A 22,852-nucleotide genomic window follows, 5' to 3' on the forward strand; every position below is an offset into this window, starting at 1 on the left:
AACAACAAGCTCAGCAAACCTCTGTGGATAATTAACAGCTAATAATATCCAAAGTCAGAGCACCACCTATCACTTCAAACACTGAGGAGAGACTTTCATACAATATCTGTAGTTGGATTCTGAGCAGAAGAAATGAGGAGAGGAAAATAGGGGAAACAAAAGCAAAGAAGGCAAGCTGGAAGAATACAAAGAGATGAAAAGAGACCAGCAACTGTAGAAAAATAGCAAGTTCACAGAGGAGAAAAAAAGAGAGTTGAGAGAAGGAGAGACACAAAGTGAAAGAGAGCGAGCAGCGCTCATGAGCACTGCTCACACCATGTAAGGCTTTATTCAGAAACAATGAAACAAGCCTTGAGAGCAATATCTCTCAGTGTCACATTCTCGCTGTCTCCATGGTTTTAGTATTTCCTGCTTGGCTGTAACTGACTGCTGTTGAGATGAAGGCAGATGCTTGCGTAGGCTGAGCTGTTTGCTGGGAATCGAGGATTAAAAGGGCATTGAGAAGCGGTGTAAACACAAGCCAATCAACCTCTGCTGTTGAATGCAGACTTGGTTCTGCCTCTAGTTATTAAATCTTGAGGTAGTTTTGTTGTTTGGTGTGTATGCTAAGGTGTGTCATGTTTTTCAGAGTGTGCTTGTATGGCTGAGCGCTGATCCTGCAAACTGTCTTACTATACTGTAGGTTATCGGGAGTTTTAAATTTAAGAGTTTAAAGAGCTTTCTCAAGCTGTCTGGAAGTGCAACGCCAACCAATGTGAAAAACAAAATAAAGACACAAAGCTTCCAAAAGAGGCTTTCTGTCTGCACTTCCTGCAGCTGGGGAAACTTCTAAAACTATAAATGGGGAGCAGAAGAGGAAGGACAGCAGGAAACTGATCGATAAACTGTGTTTAATAAAGCTGTGTGATGCATCCTGCATGACTGAAGCTCTTCCGTTTTAATCTACAAGTGGACATGCACTGCAAAGAAATCCTGTCTGCAGAGACCAACAAGAAGCAGTTTAGCTGACTCAACTCCCCACTGTCAAACACGATCCTAGCAGTGCTAATGAGGAAACTCATTAAAATGTTATTTCACTAATATTTCAGTCAACACACCTGTCTTTACACACTGCATACTGTAGGTGGAATCATATGCATTCAAAAGCAGAGCTGAAATTATGAGTTGATGTCAAATATCTTCTCTTTCAGGTTCTCAAATTTTCGAGTTTTGCTGCTTTTCTTTGCCTTATGTGACAGTAAACTGAATTTATTTAGGTTTTTGGCTGTTGGTTGGACACAGCAAGACACTTGAAGACTTCTCCTTGAGCTTAAGAAAATTGTCATGGGTGTTTTTCACTACTGTCTGACATTTGATCAACTAAACATTGTTTGTTAGTTGCAGCCCTACTCAAAAGATGTTGCAGCAGAGATGCATTTTTTAAAAAGGTATTAGTAGGTGTTTTTTTTCCATTAATATGTTAATTTATGCGGCAAAGAACATCAACATTTAAAAAAAAAAATCTAAAGTGAACAGATGGACAAGCACCTGCCAAGACAATATTACTGAACATGTGGCCAAATAAGTCCTATCCTATCTGTTTTTCATGGTACTCTAATATTTGAATACCCTACACTTAGGTGATAATATTTTTTTATCTCTTCAGACTTGGCACCCTAACAGTCCAGTGGGCACTGTTTTGGGAAAAACTTGAGTCATTGATTTTGAAAAGAAACACCAATCTGAGGACAGAGAAGACAAGGAATAATGATAAAGCTTATTACTATGACTTATCAGAGAGGGGTGGAGAGGGGGAGATTGAATTCAGAGGAAGAGGATGCGCGCGCACGTGTGTGTGTGTGTGTGTGTGTGTGTGTGTGTGTGTGTGTGTGTGTGTGTGTGTGTGTGTGTGTGTGTGTGTGATTAGCAGATTAGACTTCAGGATGTAGAGTCGTACAGAAACTCAGAGAAGAGATGAGAGCACAACATCTGGCTCTGCGAGCGAGCAGGCGTTTCCCAAGGCTGAGAGGAGCATTGAACTAACCTGATCAAAGAGAAAGCAGGTAGATGTAAACAGACGCATAAATCATCAACGGTAAAGAATACTCCCAGATACGCTACGTGAAGACGGTGTTATTGTGGGCTCACACTGCAAGATGGATCGAATAAAATCTTGGTTACAATTTGTGTCAAACTGTACAATCTTTATTTTTAGGCATATCAGACTGTGTGACTTCTACCTGGTGAATCCTGGCTCTGACAATTTTTTAATTAAATGCAAGCAGATCTGCACTGCAGCTTTGTCAGCCAGTGCACTCTGCAACTTTCATGCAACATTATGATTGTAGTTTGCATGTAAGTTAGTTTGTGGTTCATAGCAGCAATTAAACTGTGAAAATTTGGTCCTACATTTCCGACATTGTATGTATTTGATGCAGGTAGTCACATAAACTCTGAATTGGCCGCTGGTGGAAGCATCTTAAAGTACAAGCGATACCCACTGTTTTTAATTGATGACCAAAAACTACATGTTTCTCTCACAACTTCCGGACTTTATCTGACACAGCCCAAAATCCCAAAACATAAAGTGGCCTTCAGTTTGATGTCAGGGTGTTTCCACAGGCTAACAAAAGGTATAATATAAAAAGTTGACCTAAAAAGACGTAATTACATTTTTAGTACATTAATCAATATTGCAAAAAGAATTTTGTCTTTCTTTTATACATTCTATAAGCTTCACTTCTCTGCTCTACAACTCTGACTGGATTACACTTTCACTCTAATTTCCACTTCACCAGTCATCACTTTCATCTGTGCAGTGGCTCAGTAATCTCATCCGAGCATCTCTTGTATTTGCATTACGCTGCATAATGTGTAAAGCAGAGCAGCAAATGGTTGTCTCTTATACTGCTGTCATACCAAACAATGAAAAACTGTGAAGAAGAGGTCCTACACACAACAGTTGACCCAGATATCTGTGCAGATCTCTGCTCTGTTTGTAAATCTGTTTGGTCCATTATTTTCTGTCATGGGTGTGAAAGTTGCATCATACAGGGGCCACATTTACAGAGCTTAGACTGTGAAGCAGCAGAGAACAGGGCTCAACACTAACTTTTAAATGTGGTTGCCAGGTTTGCAGACAGACATCAGCTTGTGCTCCATGAGACTGAAAATGTGGTTGCCATTTTTAGTCACATTATATTTTGAGTAATTAAGAATCTACGCAGTACATCAGTTAAATAATGAAAACGTGACATAAAGGAATGTTTGAAAGCTTAATTACAGCAACCAAACAAAATCCGCTGATACCTGACATGTGTTGTACATACTTTGCAGTATCAAGCTTCAAGCATGTTCATCTGGTTCTCTGTCACTTGAATCAATTTGCACAGGTTAGTGAAACTTCTCAACCTTGAGTCAAACAACTTAATTTGCTACGCCACTGTCTCTAAAACAAATCCCTGTGCAAGTAAGTGCACCAACACACTTGCAGCACTGTCGCATGCAGTGCTGTCTCATTCCAGGTTTTTCTGTCTGTAACAGCAATATTTAAATACCACTTATACAACAAATATAAAAAAATATCTGGGATGCACGTTTTGCTGTTTGCAGCTGATGGCAACCAAAGCCCAAGATTCGGTTGCCAATTTCTCAAAATGGTTGCCAGTGCAACCTGTTAACAGTAACTGTCAAAGCCTTGAGAAGTTAAATAATCTTTAAGAGTTGAAACAAAATGTTTCTGGTTAAGTTAAAAAGCAAAAGCCAGACCAAAATCACAAAGGAGGAAAAACACCTATCACATAGCTGGTGTGAATGGAGTATTGTCATGGATTTGGGATATGAACTGCCTGCAGAGAATCGACCCAGGGCAGAGTATTATGTTATTGAAAGGTGTGTTAGCCTGTTAGGGAATGTAAGGGATTTGTTAGTAAGGATGTGAGAGCTGGAGATTATACAGAAAACCCTCTGCATGACGGGCAAGATTATACATTTTTGAAGCGTGTCTATTTCTCAGACATGCTAGCTTTCTCATCTTCTGTCTCTTTCTGTTTCTCTATCTGCATGCCTCGTGTTTTCCCTCTTTCGAATGCTCTCCTTTGCTTCTCTGTATTGTGATCACTCTATATTCTCTGTTGATGTGAAAATGTCTCACCATGCAGAGCTGTGATCGTGTTCAGATTTTCCACACACCGACGCTCGCAGCAGAATGCTTACTTTACGTGTTTTTATCCTGGCGGCATCTGGCCATCACATTTCTCAATTAAGATGCAAGGACTTCAAAAAACTGTGCTGTATATGTACCTTAGCTCATGTAGCACTGTTTCACAATAATGCACAGCCGCCACAGTGAACATAAGTCTGCTTCTGTCCTGATTCGGTTACACTTGACAACAGTTGCGTGGATAATCTCACCACCTGCTCTAATGCATCTACTGAAACAGAGGAGCCAACGCATGTCCATATAAAGATGATAGTACTACCGTACGCTGAGCTGACTCACACCATTATTAATGTACCTTTTTAAGGTTTATTTACAGCGGTGATGGAGACGAGTGCGAGCCATACAGACATTTCTGTGCACATTATTTGCTATCACTTGTCTATTTTTATTAAAGTCCTGACTGTTAAAGAAACAGGTTTAGATTCAGTATTGTTGACATCGACTCTGCAGACAGGCTGGGAGAATATGTGTAATTCATGTGAATAACACTCCCAGAACTACAACCAAAGGTGCAGCTGTGTAAAGGTTTAACTTATCTCACAAGTGCTGCAGCAGAGCTGTGTGGTGACAGCTTGTGTAAGCCTGTGGGTGTACTGGGCAGCTCCCAGCTGAGAATTTGTGTTACTGTGTGAATCTGAAAGAGGGCACTGCTGAGAAAGAGCAAACATGCTCAGCAAACCGTCCCAGGATTAACAGATATAGGGAAGATCAATCTTGAAAGTCTCGTCTAAAGCCAGGGAAAATCTGACCTACATTTACCTTCACAAAAACACCGCACAGTTAGCTGGAATAAAAAAACCTGCATACTGATAAACGAATAACCTTCCTGCTTCTACGGTGGTGTCTCACCTCCATTCAAGGAGCCGTTGTGGGGTAATACTGTCGTGGTGGTGTCATGGCTGTCCTGCGTTTTGGTCCCATCAGCATTAGCGACCTCAGGCTCCTGCAGGCTGTCCTCCTCCACAATGTGTAGCTTGTCCTCATCATCAGAGTCTGAACTGGCCTCCAAGCCATTGTTGAAGTCTGTCACTGCAGAGAAGAGCAACAGAGATGCAAGATGATCTAACATGTACCACTTATAGTGTAAGATTTTAGCAGCTTCACCTCATAGCGCTCATTCTGATTCCCAGTGTTAAGGAGCCAGCAACCCGCTGCTGTAATCAGCTCTGATGAACATCTGGGATGCAGAATATAGGCAATTACCTGCAATTACTGACTGCCAAACATGACATCAGTGTGATCAGCATCTACGCTGCATGTGGAAAGGCATAGCAATATGCCTCTATTGGAAGGAGTCCAGTCTGATTGCCTCCTGAAATGTCTCTCCTTCATACACTGAAAAATATATAAACCCAACACTTTGTCTTGGCTACCATTTTTCAGAAGTTTAAATAAAAGATGTGAGACTTTTTCGATGCACACAAAAGACTTATTTCTCTCAATTTTGACACATTTCTTAAAGTCTGTGTCAGTGAGCACGTCCCCTTTTCAAGATAATCCATCCACCTGACAGATGTGGCATATCAAGATGCTGATTTAACAGCATCATTACTACACAGGTGTGCCTTGGGCTGGTCACACTAAAGTGAGATTTCTAGCATCCATGGAAGTCTTCAACCAAAACAGCCTTTGTGTTTTCCTCTACTCACTCACAGAGCTATGATCTGGCCCAGAAAATTCAGTCCGACCCTACATGAACCCACAGTTTCTGTCCAACACCAACCCAAGCCTAAATCATGGTAGCCTGAGCCTGACTAAAAACCCTTATTTCAACTATTAAAAATTTATTTAGGACAGGCTAAAGTCTTAACTAAAGTCTTTTCAGTGTGGTAACAGATATTTGTGACACATCTCATTTTCCCAACATATGCACAGGACACAACCTGATTCAAGCCTGGGAGAATTTTGAGACATTACAGCCCAGCCTGGCCCGAAACCAGCACGTCAGGCCTGCCCCAATAGGGTTTGGACGGTCTACAAGAATATACAGTGAGGTAAATGGGACAACAGTGCAGAGACAAGCTGTATGTTGGTCGTTTGTGAAGAAAGCATTGTGTGATCTTACTCTCTAGTTTGAAGCCACTTTAAATGCAGTAATAGGTGCTAAAGCAAAAATGCAACACTGCAATCCTTTAATCATCTACTGCAAATGTGTTCTAAAAGTGTGTCAATTATGGCAGCCATAATGATGCTGTGATCTTCATGGTCATTTCCTCAAGACGAGACCCCCACACCCATGCTAAAGGTACATAACCCTGCTAACCGGTTAGTGAAAGGTGGATCAATGGAAAGCAACACAACACAGCATCAATTAGCCCACCTCAACCAAGCAAGACCATCAGCCACCACAGACCAGAAAATACAATGTACTTGTTATCTGCTGTATCAGTTAAAATTAGAAACAGACATCGGATATTATGTCATTCTATATTCAAATTAAAAATAGGAAACTAAAGTAAGGAAAGGAAGCTGCAGTTCTTTCATCACACTTTCACTTTTGCTGGAGTTGCTAGACAAAAACAAGAAACTCTGCGTTAAGAAGACTTCAAAATGTTTCTTTAGCATAATGTTTTTACATTAAACTTCATTTCCGCTGACCCTGACCTCTCAAAACCCAATTAACTAGCCAAAACCACAACAGTCTGAACTCCAAACCAGATCTCATGTCTCCAGATCCTCTGCATCATTTGCTCCAAACTTTGCAAAACATAATCTCCATCACGTCGTCTCATCAATCTCTGATTCAAGGTACAATTTCCTTCTCGTCATGTACACAGAGAGACATAAGAAAGGACAAACTGCAGCCAAGGGGAAAAATAATCACTTGTATATCAGCCTCAGAAAGCAAATCTATTTTACACTATGCTGGAGTCAGTCAGTTTGTCTGTGGGGTACAGCCTCTTAATGGGAGCTCAGGGTGAAAAATGGACCAACTGGACTGGTCTGAAGGAATTTAGGGGGCGAGTTCTGTGTGTGTGTGTGTGTGTGTGTTTGCGTGTGTGTTAGCAGAGAAGTTGTAGATGATGGAGACGTGTGGGTACACAAGGATGCAAGTGATGATGAGCACTATGCGGTAAGTATTTAATTGCTTTTTCACTGTCAGCATGTGTGCACTTATGACTGTGTGTGAGCACAGTGAGTATATACCAATGTATGTGAGGGAGCAAAATGATGTGCAAATGTGTGTACGCTCTCCGCAGGGTAGCTGTACGTCTTAGTGGAGGTGCTGAAGACGCCTAATGAGCAGGAAAGCTCACGTTGTTTGTTCACAGGTGACAGGTGCGCACACACACAAACACACACGAAGGTCCCAAACCACAAAGCAAGCTCTACGTGTGTTTGTGTGTGTGTTTGTAAGTGTGGTTCCGCACCTCTGCATGAAATGGGAGGCTATTTCAGGTGGAGTTGTTAACCGCTCACATACCCTTAAATGCACAAATGCACATACTGCAGCAGACCAGAAGACAACCATCTACATCCGAGACCCACCCTGAGCACATGCTTTCTACACACACACACACACACACACACACACACAAACACACACTCCTCAAGGAATGATGCGGTTCCTTTTGGAGACGATGCTGTCACTGCTCCAGACAGACGAACGGAGCTGTGAATGCAAAAGTATGAGTGTGTGTGTGTGTGTGTGTGTGTGTGTGTGTGTGTGTGGGTGGGCGGGTGGGGTCTCGGGGGGTGAGATCGATGCACGTCTGGATCGATATAAGAGGCTGGAGCAGAAAGAGAGGAGCATAATATGTTTGTATGCAGGAGCTCTGGTTTGTGATTTCATATAAGCCAGATGATGGAGAGAAACATGACACGTACACATCTTTTTCTGGCTGCTGTTTCAAATCCTTGGACATTTCTGTATTTTAAAGGTTGCAGCTTAATTGCGGCTCAGTACAGAATTATAGTATGTCTCATAGATAGTGATACAGTCAGCGATAGCAAGAGTAGGGGGAACAAAATGATATCCTCAATGTGCTTGCAGTGTTGATTACTCTACACGTTATTTTCTCAGTTAAATAATTAATGTATACTAAAAAAAAAGCCAGGAAAGAGTTATAAATTTCCAAAACAGTCTCCCAGAGTCCAAGATGATGTTTTCTAACGGAATGTTTTACCCAACCAAACGTCGAAAACCCAAACATCAGCAGAAGTCGAGGTAAACCAGCAAACATTTATATTTGGAACTAGATCAGACGCTGTGGCCAGTAATTTTTGGTATTTTGTCTTAAAAAGTACTTCAAATGATATATTTTCAAAACATATGTGATGACATTACAGTCACCTGACATACATTAACATATGTATGCTAACATTTTGGCCTTCCCTGTCTTGCAAGACATATTTCAATCTTAAAAGACCATCCTAGTTAAATAAAGATGAAAAATGTTATCAGGAGACAAAATATTGATGAAAGAAAGATCAAAGAGTCACGTGCCTATGTGCCGTGACTTGGTCCGACCCCAAGGGAGACAACTTCTTACATGTGACCTGTAGCTCAGCTGACTTCTGATAGAAAGCTGAGCATTAGTATTTGACTACCCATGGACAGTGTAACCAAAAACCTAAATGCTAGCTTCAGTCACCCTCTGCGGTTTGGCCAGATGCAGATCAGTTGAGTAGTTAATAACTTCGGTGCAGACAGTCAGCCATAACACACCCCTGCTGCAGGCGGCAACTTCCTAAAAATCAACAAACTGTGTCTCTGTTCATTCAAACAAAAACACGCATTACTAAACAGACAGTCTTGTGGCGATTCCAGTAATAGAAATGTCTATAGTTTCAGAGAAACAGCCTGTGTCTGCTCACCACACCAGAGGCTGCCTGTTGCAACACTAGTGAGTTATTCTTAACAATGGTGGCCGGAGGGAACAGCAACCAGCTGAGCTCCAGATAACAGGGAATAACTGAGAGGGCATCATGCCTTTATATTCTGTTTTCATTCATTCAGAGAGGTTGAAGATTTTGTTAAAAATGCTTTAAGCAGCAATGTGTTGTCTGGATTTTACTGCATATTGTGATTAAACAATCTATTCCAGACATCAAATGCAATTCCTTATCTTTTAAGGATTGTAATTATTCTCTCTATTTTTCTAGACTTGTGAGATATCACAGAGGATACGGATGAAGAAGTCTCTATTGCTTTAAAATATACAGTGAAACTGCTCTACTCAGCATCTACAATATTATAACAAGTCTCTTCAGTCAGATAATATTCTCTTTAATATTCTAAAAAAATATTTGCTTAATGTTTTATAGAATCTGCGTAACACTGATGCTTAAAAGCAAATGAATAAATCATAACGTTTGTTTAAACTTCACTTAGTAAAAATGAAAAAATATCAAGCGTGTCATCCCAGGCAATCTAGATGCTCGTTCTACCTGCCTAAATAAAGTTCTGGTGTCAGGTATGTACACCAATCTTGTTTTTTAATAGACAGTGACAAAGCAAGAGGTAAAAAAGCAAACTCTGTTTTGTAAGTCAGTCAGTTGCTTCTGTTTGAAATTAGAGACATGATTCACAGACAATATGAGAGTGGACCCTGACTACAGCTAAGCCTGAGGTCAATGATCATCATCATGTGCTTGCTTTGCTCTCCTGGGTGCAGTTACCATAACAACGGACAGGGGACACTGCTGAGCAGAGAAGCAAAGACAAAACAATACAAGTGCTCTCCAGCTCATATGATGTAAACATAACTATTACACACACACACACACACACACACAGAAGTCCTGCAACAACTTTCTCATGTATGTGTGTGTTTGAAATCAGAGAGTTACTGTGTTGGAGAGAGACACAGAGACAGACCTGTCCACATCATCATGACAATGGGTCAAATGAGCTGTTAATCCTCCATCTGGAGGTCTGCAAAGAGGAGAGGCCAGCTGAGAGAGGAAGAGGGAAGTCTAGACGATTGCATTCCTCCCTTCCTGCTATCAGTCTCTCTGATTAAGAACCAGTTTCATAACGGGCCCCCTCATTATTACTCCAAACTAATGTTTATTCAGATTTCTTTTCTTATTACTCACTGGACTTCTGCCACGTCAAGTCATAAAAGTGAAAACATGTTTCATTATTCAGCGCACTACAGGCCTGGCTGGAAGGCTTGGCTTGCTTTTCATATCATTGACAGGGCAGCTAAGATTAACTTTATGTATACTGTACTTCAGTTAACTGAATGAGCTCACAAAAGAGGGTATAAAACAAGCAAAGGAGTAATGAAAACAATACTGAGGTTTTGCAGCTTGAACGTCTAAACCATCTTACGAAAATTATTTCCAGGGACAACTTTAGCAGTAGATACAGTAGTACCTGTCTTTCTTTCTTCCTTCTTTCAAACATATGTTCTGACTCGGCAAGACATGTTTTCGAACACATACAGGTGCAAACATAAAAATTATGGGCCATATATTGATATAAAGATAAAAATGTCATGTCAACACTTTGTCAATCGTTAGCCAGTAACAAGAAACACAAACCACCAGAGTGTATTTCAGTTTCAAGGTGCACTGCAAACAGCACTTTTCTAACTGGGTGAAATTTCTCATCAATTATGAAAAAGGAAATGTTTCAGAGAAAGTGAGAGCAACAAGTCAGAGGATGGAATTCATAATATCCTGTCTGCTTCGTGTGACTTCATTTGACCTAACCTTCATTTAATCGAATCCGACTGAAATAAAAAATAATCTGCAACAAGACCTTAACAAGGAAGCAGCTCCAGTGATACACAGCAAAGTCATTTCAATAAACAGCAAGAACAAAAATAAGAAAATTACACCTAAGTCATTAACAGGTACCAAAAATCACTCCTCTAAAATTTCAATGAATAATGCCCACAGTTCCTTTTTATATAAGTCTAAGTGCACAGCAGCAGCAGTTTCAGCATCTGACTTCCACAGTGTCAGCATCATTGAGCCAGACACACATCAGGACACGTGACCCTGGAGGGGAAATCATGTGTGTCTGACACACCACAACACAACCCTGACTGGACCACATGGCCTGGTTTCTGGGTCAAAGGTTGGCTGCTGTGCAGTCGGAAGAGACGGCGAGGGGGGGGGGGGAGCTAGAAATAGACTACTATCAGTCTGTAGATACAGTAGCCTATATCTGGAGAGTGCTTTGAGCTAACATGCTCACAATGATGATGCTAACATGATGATGTTTAGCAGACATAATGTACTGAACAAAAGACGCAGCTGAGATCAAATGTTATTAGTTTAATTCAAAGTATTGGACAAGTTTGGTTTTGACCTGATGACCGCGCCAGACAAAAAGTTAAGAGATCACCAAAGTTATTAAAAGTCATCCTGAGAGGAAGATGAATGTCTGCACAGACTTTCATGGCAATCCAACCAATAGTTTTTGAGCCGCGTTAGTAACATGGTGAGAAACATCAATGAATTTGGCTGTGCATATTTTCATATTGAACAGTACAAGATAACTAATAATTAGTGAAGAACTCATCACCATCAGTCATTAATTAAACACTTAGTGATTACCTCTGACAGCTGAACAAACACTCATTATGTTGTACATGACTGATTATGAGTCAACTCCTTTATTTATGATGTGTTATCGAAAAAACCCTGACCAAAGAAAGACGAGCGAGCAAAACATCACACAGCACGACAAGACCGCAGCTAGTTTGCTAGATGTGTGTGTGTGTGTGTGTGTGTGTGTGTGTGTGTGTGTGTGTGTGTGTGTGTCTCTGTATTGACCCAGTGCAGCTGTGCAGCATGGGACGTCTGCCAAGCCCCTAACAGACAATTACCCTACTGTGTGTGTGTGTGTGTGTGTGTGTGTGTGTGTGTGTGTGTGTGTGTGTGTGTGGCACACCAAACACAAGAGTGAACATCACTAAAGCTGTCTGTCTGCTACTAGATGTGACCAGACTTTAACATGGTGAGCAGCTGCAGAGAGAGTCAGCCCACTTAAAGGGACAGTCACACATTTTCTCCTCCTTCATGTGTGTCACACACACCACAGCGTTAACGCAGTAATCACAATGTAATTAAGGTCCAAACATAACGCGTTAATCACACAAATCACGTTAATCGCATGCTGTTATCTTGTCTCTTCTGTGCAACCATACTTGAAATCAAGCCGTCATAGTGGCTTCCTGCTGCTGTAGCGATATAAAAAGAGACACCACTGAACACTTGAATCGCTCCTTTCACGTTAAAAAACAAAAGTAACATGCAAATTTTGTCAAACAGAATTAAAACATCACTGAAGAACTTCAAGTGTGAGCTACCACTGGGGTTGCAACAGTATGAGATTGTCACGGTATGATAATCATCTCATTATCATCACTAAATATGATGATTTCATGGTAGCCCAGAATTTATATCATCAGTCAGAACGACCCTTAAAGGAATGAAAACATAGGGGTTAACGTTTTATTACTGTAATTGAAACTTGAAACCTTTTTTGTTAATGGAAGTATGTGTAATAGTCTCCCCCTTTTAAAATATCTAAAATAAAGGGGAGAGTCAACGTCCAGTTGTATTTTTTTTCAGTATCATAGACATGCAAATGTACACGGTGTGATAACCATCAACTTTTATATCACAGTATACCTTGAAACCGCTATATCACTGCAACCCTAGCTTAGCTTAGCTGATGTCAGCGGGTAACTGAAAAGCAGGCAAATTTTAAACATGCAATTAAAAAAGCAGTTAATCGTAATTAACTATTAAAATTCATCAATTCATTGTGATTAAAAACATCGATTGTTTGACAGCCCTGATAAATTTATATTAACTAGAGCTTCAAATAAAGACATTTTCATTACTTATTAATGTCATTTATTTAATTGAAACTAATTATAACATTTTAGAATATGGTAAAAAAAAATATTCATCACAATTTCGCAGAATCCAGTCAACACTAAAGGAATTCTTCGTTTTCAATGTACAATAATATAAGACAGAGCGAAGCGGTTAATTTGCATATTTGAGAAGCTGCATCTAGCACATATTTATCATATTTCCTGACCACTTAGCAATCAACTTCCAAACAATTCAACAGTAATCCATTTTGATAACTGATTATTGTCAAAAATGCCAAACATTTGCTGGTTTATCTTTCTTAAATTTAATGGCACTTTTCTGTAACATATAACAGTTATATGAACCTTTCGGGTTTTGGACTCTTGGCTGAACACAAGCAGTCGAAATAGATGACCTCGGGCCGGGAGAAACTTCTACCATTTTTCGACATACAGACATGGAATGGAAATGGTTTTTTGCTGCAGCCCTGCTAAAGTTTCTATAATGTGGATTTCCCATAAATCATACTGCTTCCTGCTGTAAAAGGACTCTTCTTCCATTTCTGACAAGGATAACCAAGTTTGGAGTGATTTTTTTTTTTCAGCTCCCTTCACCACAGTCTCCGAAGGCTTTAACTACTGCTGAAGAACAGCACTGGCTTTCTGTTTTGCGCTGTAAAGCAATCAACCAAACTGACCATCGGAAGTAAAAGGCCCCACAAACACCTGAAGAGGCCGACAATCTTCTCTGCGATGTTATCCTTTGTTTGTGTTAATTATATGTACAATAATCACTGTTAAAATGCTACAGTATATGCCGCCGCTGCGAGGGCCTTCCAGGTTAAAGAATGGCTACATCATTATAAAAACAGCCCTCGTTGCAGGACTGGAAGTTGTTAGGCACTGAGTCATATTCTTGAGGTGTCTGTTAAAAGTCAACATCATGAGGTAAGGCTGAGGCTGCGTCATCTGCGCAGACAGGAGAGCAGGGGTGTGGTCACTTATTTCCCTGGCACACCGCACCGGCTTTCCATGCCCATCTTGCCTTAATACAGCCAACAACCTCTGGATAAGCACACACACTGCAGAGCTATAAATGCATCATCTCCACACACACACATACACAGGAAAGCCCCTCTAGTTGCAGCCAGCTATGTAAGCCAGAGGCCAGGGGACTCCCGCCCCCCGTCCCCCCCTCCAAAAGAGACAGAGCATCTGCCACGTGTATGTTCATATATATATGCGTGTGTGTTTGTTAGAGTGAGAGAGAGGAAAAAAGCTCAGTGTGCATTTGTGTGATTAATAACTGTACAGTGAATCTTTATAATTCACCCTGGTAAGTCACTGAAGCCTGACGTGTTTCAGGAATTGTGTGTGTGTGTGTGTGTGTGTGTGTGTGTGTGTGTGTGTGTGTGTGTGTGTGTGTGTGTGTGTGTGTGTTTGTCCACAGAGTAATCAGGACTCTCCAGCTGCTTCCTGCTCAGCCCAGGTGCTCAATCAGACCCCATCAGACCTCTCTCCCTCCCTCTCTGTCTCTCTCTCTGCAGGGTGGGCCCTTAAGCAGAGAATAGTAGGAACTCCAGAAAATCTGAAGGGCCTCAACATTCTGCACCAGGGCTACAACCTACACTGAGAAAAAAATACTTTTAAATTGGATGCAGGTCTGACTAGAGCTTGGAGAATCTACCACCACCTCTTATGCTCACTAGTTAACACATTCTATCTAGAGACTGTATGAAATAAGGGACATAGCTTTACATCCAGTTACGTGGCATTACCCGTTGGTTTGTGGACAGTTTGAAGCCCTGAGTTTGGCATTTCTGCCGTCTACATCTTGTTTTTTGGGGGGATTATTTTGGAGCCAGAGGTGACCATATTTGGATGGGATGGTGGAGCTTTAGAGGAGCGAGGTGGATCTGACTCATACACCCTTTTTCCACACTCATGTGCTGGCGTGGCTTTGGTTTGGTTTGACTTGGCAGGGATTTGCATATCCACTGCAACAGGACTACCTGCCTGAAGGTGTGACTTTAACTGATGACCGGCTTGTCTTGAGTGATCATGTTCAAAAGTAGCGAGCAGGGCTAAATTCCCTTGTTACTTTGCTGCCAGTGTTTTTCCATCACACTTAAAAGACATTTACCAGATGGAGGTGAGCTGTTCGCAGAGGTGCAGTAAGAGCTCTCTGCCTCCCTGCAGTATTAGTACACTTTTTTTATTGAAGAAAAGCTGCTAACAAAGTTTTGCTAATTTAGTGATTAACACATTTCACTTCCTATACATTCTTCACAATAAAGGTTCCCAGTTGTTTTGTTATGTAAACGCTTTTATTGTGAAGCACCGAAATAGGGAAATTATAAGTTTTCATCAGCAGTAACTTCACACGTCTCATATAGCTGAAAGTGAACATGAAACTGTAAAATAAAGCAGGTATTTAAAGTAAAAACAAGATGCAGGAGAGGCACTAAACTTAAAACCAAAGACGCTACAAAAGTACTAGAACTGAACCTCCTTGTTGGAGGCAGTCAGACCTGCTTTTGGATCTGCTCTGGAGATGATCCATCTTTGGCGGAGCTCAGTGTGACTCGATAATATGAAAGACAAATCAGTGTGGGATGGTTTGACTCTGCCAAAAGTGGTAATGGCAAAAGGGTAATAGACTGCAGCGACATCTTGCAGATGGCCTGTCACTCAAAGCGGCCACGTCTTCAATTATGCCGAACTTTAAGCCTTCATAAAATGTGAGTTACATAAAAAATCATCTCCCGTACAGTTGTCATGAAGGGGAAATTAGCTACAGAGACCAAAACCATTTTTGTAACCATATAACCATGGCCTCAAGTGGCCATTCAAAGAGCTGTTTTTGGCACTTCCATGTTGGCTTCATTTTTCAGTCCTGGAGTGTGCCACTTGGTTATATCTTGTCTTCTAAAATCCATACAATAACCTAAGTGTACCTTAAGATACCAACATTTTAACGCCTGACTTATAAACAGTCTTTGCTCCTTGTTTGTCCTTAAAAAACAAATTCCTGGGACATGTCTGTTCCCACAATTTGACTGGAACCCATCTGGAGACCAACAGGAACCAGTTCAGTCTGTAAAAGAGTGTTAACCCTTTTCTTTCACCCTCACAATCACCAACAACAAACACGATCTCTTCATGTGAAACATGCTAGTGGTGGGCAATATGGATAAAAATCCTTATTTACAGTATTTATATTGCAATGTCAATACGTAACTTACAATATATTTTCTGATTATCCAAAAACAAACATTCCTGTCAAGTACCTGACAACATATAAAGACACTTTATTATATTGTTGCAAAAATCAAATTAAATCCAACTGCTACAAATCAACTGTGCTCTTTCACTGCCAGCATTTCTCACAATGTCCTAATAGACCTGGAGACATTAAAGGGCCAGTTACCAAAATATGAACAGTATAAAAAAATCTGATGAAAAATGTGTATCCTCTCACAGTATATACAGTATATTGTCATATTACCCACTACTGCACGATTGTCGATTAGACAAATAAAGAACAAACTGTAAGAAATAGGCTCCTAATTGGTCAGTTGTCGTGCTTTAAATGATGCAGTTGGTTTGGTTGAGTGGGTAAGCCCTGTATAAAACAGGTGTTACATGACTAAAATGGAAAAATTAAAACTAAAATAAACTAAAAATATTGCATGAGTGTTCATACTTAAACTAACTCCTTTTCATGTCCTTTCATTTCTGAGTTGAAAGGCTGTTTTTTTATACAATATCTGATTACATGGGACAACTGAACAGTTGCATGAAAAAGAGCAATTTATTCTTGGCATTTCATCTATTATTTACAGTCACCAGCCTTGGCAGGTTACCAGAAGGGTTAACTTGACAGACTGACTCCACCCACTTCAAGTCTCTCCGTGTAAGAGAATCATCATGAATCTAGGTTAGTCCCACTGAGATCAAGGATCCTCTTTTACAAGGTAGACCTTTTAGCACACCGCTATGCGTGTCAAGTGTGAGCGACTGATTTTCAAGGTTTCATTCCACACCGGAGGTGGAGGGGAAAGCTAACTAAAATTCACATGCCAGTGTCGCAGCAGAGGTCCTCAGAAGGGTTTAGTGTTATTTCGGCTTCATAATTTTGAGTTGAAATATGCTGCTAGCTGAGGGCTTGAGTAATCATGGCATGTACGAATAAATGAATGAATGGAGGAAGGGAATCTCAGAGATGGAGCCACTATGAAGTGTTCAAAGTCAACTGTTCAGTTTTTTAGATTTCATAAAATACAAGATAGTCTAACAGTCATATTTAGGTTAAGTTAGATGAATATCCTGATGACACTGTTTCCAGGGATAATTTTGACCACAATAATCGTAGTGAGGACAAGACTAGTGTTCTTATATTTTATAAATTTATAATTTGTGGGTGGTGCAGTCTGACAAATACTGAACACCTTCAAATCTGTTTCTAAGATAAAGGTCTCTATTTTAACAGTATCATCACCAGCTAACATTATAGACATACAGCGATGGTATCAGTAAAGCTGGTGTTAACAACAAAAATGTGGGTCTAATACTTTCATCTCTCAAGAAACTTCATCAGAGTTAAACATGACTTTGTTTCAGAGCAGTAACCCTTCAGCTGCTCACTGACATGCATTAGCCTCTAAACAAAACTAATTACATTTGCCTGAGAATGCAGCTTCTACCAAATTACACTGGGTGTAATATATCATATCCAATAACAGGACGCTCTTACTGCCCGAGTGAACCGGCACTTGTGTGTTATCTGTCAACTGCACCAGTTTCTGCCATCAAACTAGAGCGTTTATGATTCATGTAATATTTGAAAAAGCAAGAACTCTTGGCTCAACCACTCAAACATTATCAAAATTTCATGTCTACATTAAACATACAAGAGGCAGAGAGAGACATAGAGGGATACATCCCAATATAACAAGGTCACTTCAAGATGATTCATGACTCTAATAGTTACCATATCATGTTACTTTGTGCCAGCGATAATTTTCTCAAAGAGCATTTTATCTTAATCTATTCTGGCAGCGTTTCTTACAAGCTGCTCTTAAAAGCAGAAAACAGGCCTGAAGTGACTCTTACATCATTTTCAAAACTTCCCAGACGTTATTAGGTGACTTACAGGTGATAGGTGGTACAACACCGCGGCTTGGGTAATTTCCCCAAAGCTCCCGTTTACTGCAAGTGCAGCATGCGTGACTCACAACATGAACTCTACACCTGAGAAACCACTGACATCACTGCTGGAGTCTGTGTGTGCAAGTGTGTTAAAAGAGTGAGAGGTTGATTAAAGTGTGATTGATGTGTTGAGTGCTTTAACTATGGAAGTAAAAAAAAAACAACAATGACCATTAAGTAGTAACTGAGGACATAATTCCGTAAATCAAGATATTAAATTCTATTAAAGTTCATTCGATCAGTCAGTTTTGAAAAGGATAATATGCATCAGGTTAATGGCATACATGGCTCGCTCAATTTGTGTGTGAGTGTGCGTGTGTGAGTGTGTGTAATGAGTCATGCTCGACAGGGGGTGGCAGTACACTGGGGTATTACATAACAATCCCAGCTCTGATCTCAGTCCTGTTATAGCTGCCTGGAAAAACCACTGATTTCACTGCACCTCTGTGCTACATCATCTTCTGTCTCACCAACTGGAGTTCATCAGTGAGTCATATAAACACAAATGGGCGAGGATGTATGGATTAGAGCTGCTCTAGGCCAGATTTTTATATAAATATCCTCCTGTCTCATTAAGTCTCCTCAGAGTGGGGTTTCAAGTTAAAGAGGTAACTCTAATTAAGATGCTCATTTAGTTACATTCTGGTGTCGGCTCTGTGAACAGACGTGAATTAAACCTAAAGAAAGAACCTTCCAAACAGCAGTAAGCGATGTCTATTCAGAGAAAGCTTCACCAGCACTAAATAATTTCCTCTCTTGTCCTTTTAATAAAAAGCTTCACATATCAGACAGAATGGGAAACATTAAATGTGCACTCACGGTGCAGCTTTGATTGAAATGCAGCCTTAGATGAACTGCTGTAGATATTAAAACACAGAATAAATTTTTAATGAATCATAATCAGTCACTTAAACATCGAAAAATAAAATGATTCAAGGTGTTTAACTTTTTTTAGCTATTTAAAACAGAATGAGCAGCACTGCTTTAATCTCATAGGTGCACTTCGGTAAAGCAGGTGGGCTAACTTCCACAAATCTGCCTCTTTAATGCCAACTAAAGTAGGAGTGCAGTACAAAGACAGTGCCAGGTGGAGCTAAGTATATCTGTGTAAGTGTAAGTAAGGAAAATGCTAAAAACAACCGCAATTGCAGGTGGAGGAAAACAGGTAAACATAAGGAACAATTTGTTTCAGTTCACCTGAATTTTTTCGGTTTCAATTTTACATGAGCACAAGTCAAACTGAAACCTGCATACATTCTTTGTACAACACATTTCCAGAGCAGTGCTGCATCTCAGATATGTATCAGCAGCGTTCAAGACAGCAAGGCGCCACGCTACAGATGTGACAATGAGCAAAGCCTGTTCAGCACACAGAATACGCAGATTTCACAAAGCAAAATTTTGCTCTTTTACAGCTTTCTTATCTAATCTTAACTTGATTTTGAGCTCCATGAAGCCCATTTGTGTTTAGTAAAGCAGATGGGATGCACACTGCACTATTAATCCTGCCATGCTTGACCTCACAGGGTTGAAACTATCAAACTCTAATTGGTTGCCAGAGATCTTAAAATACTTAATAAAACTAGGCAACAGCTAAATAAATTAGTGTATTACCACAAAAAAATGCTTACATCTCACTGTGAAGTCAAACTCTTAAATTATGAGCATATATCTGGTCATTAAAAAAGTCAAAAAATACTGTAGAAGCCTTAATACATTAAGGTTTCCAACTGAAAAGCCAAATGTTTCTGCTGCTACCACTTCCAGGGCATTTCTCTGTGTGTGACCTGCTCTCTGACCTCTGACCCCAGGGGTCTGTTTGTTCCAAGACAAAAGAGCTTGTGCTTTTGTGAGCGGAGCTCCACAGTGAAAAGTCCCACTGAGCCTGGAAGTCGGTAAAAAGTGATCTGCCGACTAGGTGCATCTTTGACATTCATCTGCCACACCGACTTATTGCTACCTGCCTGATGAAACACACACACACTCCATCCACTGTTGGTGTGTGTGTGTGTGTATGAGACAAGTGTAGGATCAGCAGGATTTAACTCTCTCTGACAACAACTGGGTCACACGCTAACACAGTGCTGTTAGGAATTTACTCCCACACACACACATATATACAAACATGCAGTATAAACACAGCTTTGACCTACATATGAACATATCAGAGGCTAATAGTCTAATAAAACAGGTCATGTCTGTCTCTGTACTGACACACTCACACACACCTCTGGTTCAGTGACAGGAGAAGGAGGGTATTCTCCCTCTCTTGGTGACAAATGTAACCTAAGTATTCACGCAGGATGTTACATATGAGGAAGTGAGGGGTAGAGTGGTGAGTGGTCACTTCCTGTTTACCTACGCACCTTCTCCCCCCTGTCTTCCCTTCAGAGCGCTGTCTGCGCTCAGGTCTACACTGGTGTATGAATGGATCAGCCATCACTCCAAACATTAGTGTTATATGCACATCACATGGGGATAACAGGGAAACTTAGATACAAGGTGGATACATGTTACAATGTACATGTTCAGTTACAGGTGACTGCAGACAGCAGGACAACACCTACAAGTTCAGCACAACTCGCTCCTTTAATCGTGAATCTAAATATTAGACAGGTACCAATACAACTTTTTCTTTCTCAGTACAGATTCAGAAACCTCTACTGGGTATCTGTCAGAGGTAAAATGAGGCCTGGAATTGACCAAGTGTAGGCTATACAGTCAGTAGGCTATACCTTCTGCAGCAAGCTAGCTAACCCTACACTTTTCAGGGTTGAGTTTAGTTTTTCCACTCTCTCCAGGTAATGAGTATCATCATTACATGCACCGAGGCACAAAATTAAGCTTAAAATCAACAAAACCAGCCTGAAAATGAAGAAAATCTGACACAACTGTACGAGAGTCTATGGAGCACAGCTGTGTAGCTGTCAGATCACTATGATGCGCTATGATTGACCAGTCTGCATTCAAGGGGCAGGACTTAATGAAGGGTTAATTATGGTGGCACTAAAATCTGAGTGTGCGTCCGGTGTGATTCGATGAGTATACACTAAAATAAACACTGACACTGACAGACAGCTTTCACATGAATCTGTCACTTCAGGGCCAAAACCCAAATGTGTTTAATAAGGGCAGTCATATCAGACACAAATCCACTAGATCCAGGGCAGTAGTCACCATATACATTGAGGGGGACACCCCCCCCCCAATGTTCAGATATGCCCAAAATGTCATCCCAAATATATAACTGAAACTGAAAAACAGCAAAAAAAAGTTTTTTTTTCATTGCTATTCTACGATAGTGTGAGTCATGAGACAGACCTTTCTATGGATCAAAACACTTCAATATGATTATGGGTGAAGTTGTACTTTATTAATCCTTCATCCCTAGTCTAATGCACTTAGACATTAAAAAAAAAAAGAACCGTATCGCATGTGTTAGTGAATTTGTACATATTTTACTTAAGAATTTCAATGTCAGGAAGTAAGGGTGTGTTTGGGGGGGTGGGGGCGTGCAGATTTGGTCCCCCCCCAGTTTTGACTCCATGGCTACAGCATTGACTATATCAGATTGGTGCAAACCTATCGAAAATTTGAGCAAACATCTCACTTTATACTATCTTCTGCATGAAATGGTAAACTGCACAATTCATTACATCTTGTCAACATTCAACAAGGGATAGTAGAGCTACACATGAACACGCAAGCAAGCAATCAAAAGAGAACAATCCACTCACAAAAACGCAGCCCAATCTTCTGCAAAAAACAAACAAAGAAAACATGGATTACCATTAGAGCTGGGTTTGAACTAGGGCCAGACCGATTTATTGGCCAGCCGATATAATCGGCCGATTATAGCCATTAGAGAATAATCAGCAATCGGCCAAAAGTTGGCCAATTGACGCCGATGTTAACACTTATATTTTCATCACTAATAAAATGCAGGGAATATGGTGTTTTACTTAGAAATGATGTCCTTGTGTTACTTTTTGCACTATAACCTACCTCTGTTAAATTGGCAATAATAAGAAGAACTCTGGTACTGTGAACATACATGTGAATGTCTTAATTCATATAGACTTTGCATGATTATTTTATTTCCCAGAGGTTTACTGCCTTTTTGCACATCATATTTTTGATTTATTTTGTGTTCAAATTGTTCATATGCTGCTTGTTCCACACAATTTCTGATAATAAAAGTATTTGAAAATAGTAAAATGTTCTTCCTTCAATTTATATCTTTGTAACGTGTGTTTGAACTATATTTAAGCCATCAAAAGCAGGTATTTCAGGGGTTTTTAAATTGAAAAACGTAAAAATTTAATCGGCCAATATAACGGTTATTGGATTTTTTTTATTCCATAATATCGGAATCGGCATCGGCCCCAAAAAATCCATATCGGTCGGGCCCTAGTTTGAACCTCAATACTTCCATGGCACAAACCAAAATACATCCATAGCAACAAGCAGAGACAACTATTGTACAAAAATGCTTGTTTGATTATTCTCTTAATTCTCTGAATCCCTTGCCTGTGTAACATTTTATACCTGAGAAGTCTGGCTTCTGTTGGTTAAATAAAATGATTGGCAGAAAAACATGTTTAGAATTGTCAGACTAACGTCTTCTTTCAATACCTCAATCTGATGATGATAC

At 40.3% G+C, this 22,852-nt stretch overlaps 1 protein-coding gene across 3 annotated transcripts in view; it reads right to left on the bottom strand.

Moving 5' to 3' along the window:
* The window catches only part of LOC125901646 (zinc finger E-box-binding homeobox 1-like), a 74,069-nt gene that overhangs the window by 19,991 nt on the left and 31,226 nt on the right, over positions 1 to 22,852 (bottom strand). For all 3 annotated transcript variants that reach the window (XM_049597413.1, XM_049597415.1, XM_049597414.1), the window contains exon 2: positions 5,051 to 5,230. In XM_049597413.1, coding sequence (XP_049453370.1) covers positions 5,051 to 5,230 — 180 coding nt within the window. The remainder of the gene's footprint in view (positions 1 to 5,050; positions 5,231 to 22,852) is intronic.

Source organism: Epinephelus fuscoguttatus, linkage group LG15 (genome assembly GCF_011397635.1).
Source record: "Epinephelus fuscoguttatus linkage group LG15, E.fuscoguttatus.final_Chr_v1".
Taxonomy (NCBI): domain Eukaryota; kingdom Metazoa; phylum Chordata; class Actinopteri; order Perciformes; family Serranidae; genus Epinephelus; species Epinephelus fuscoguttatus.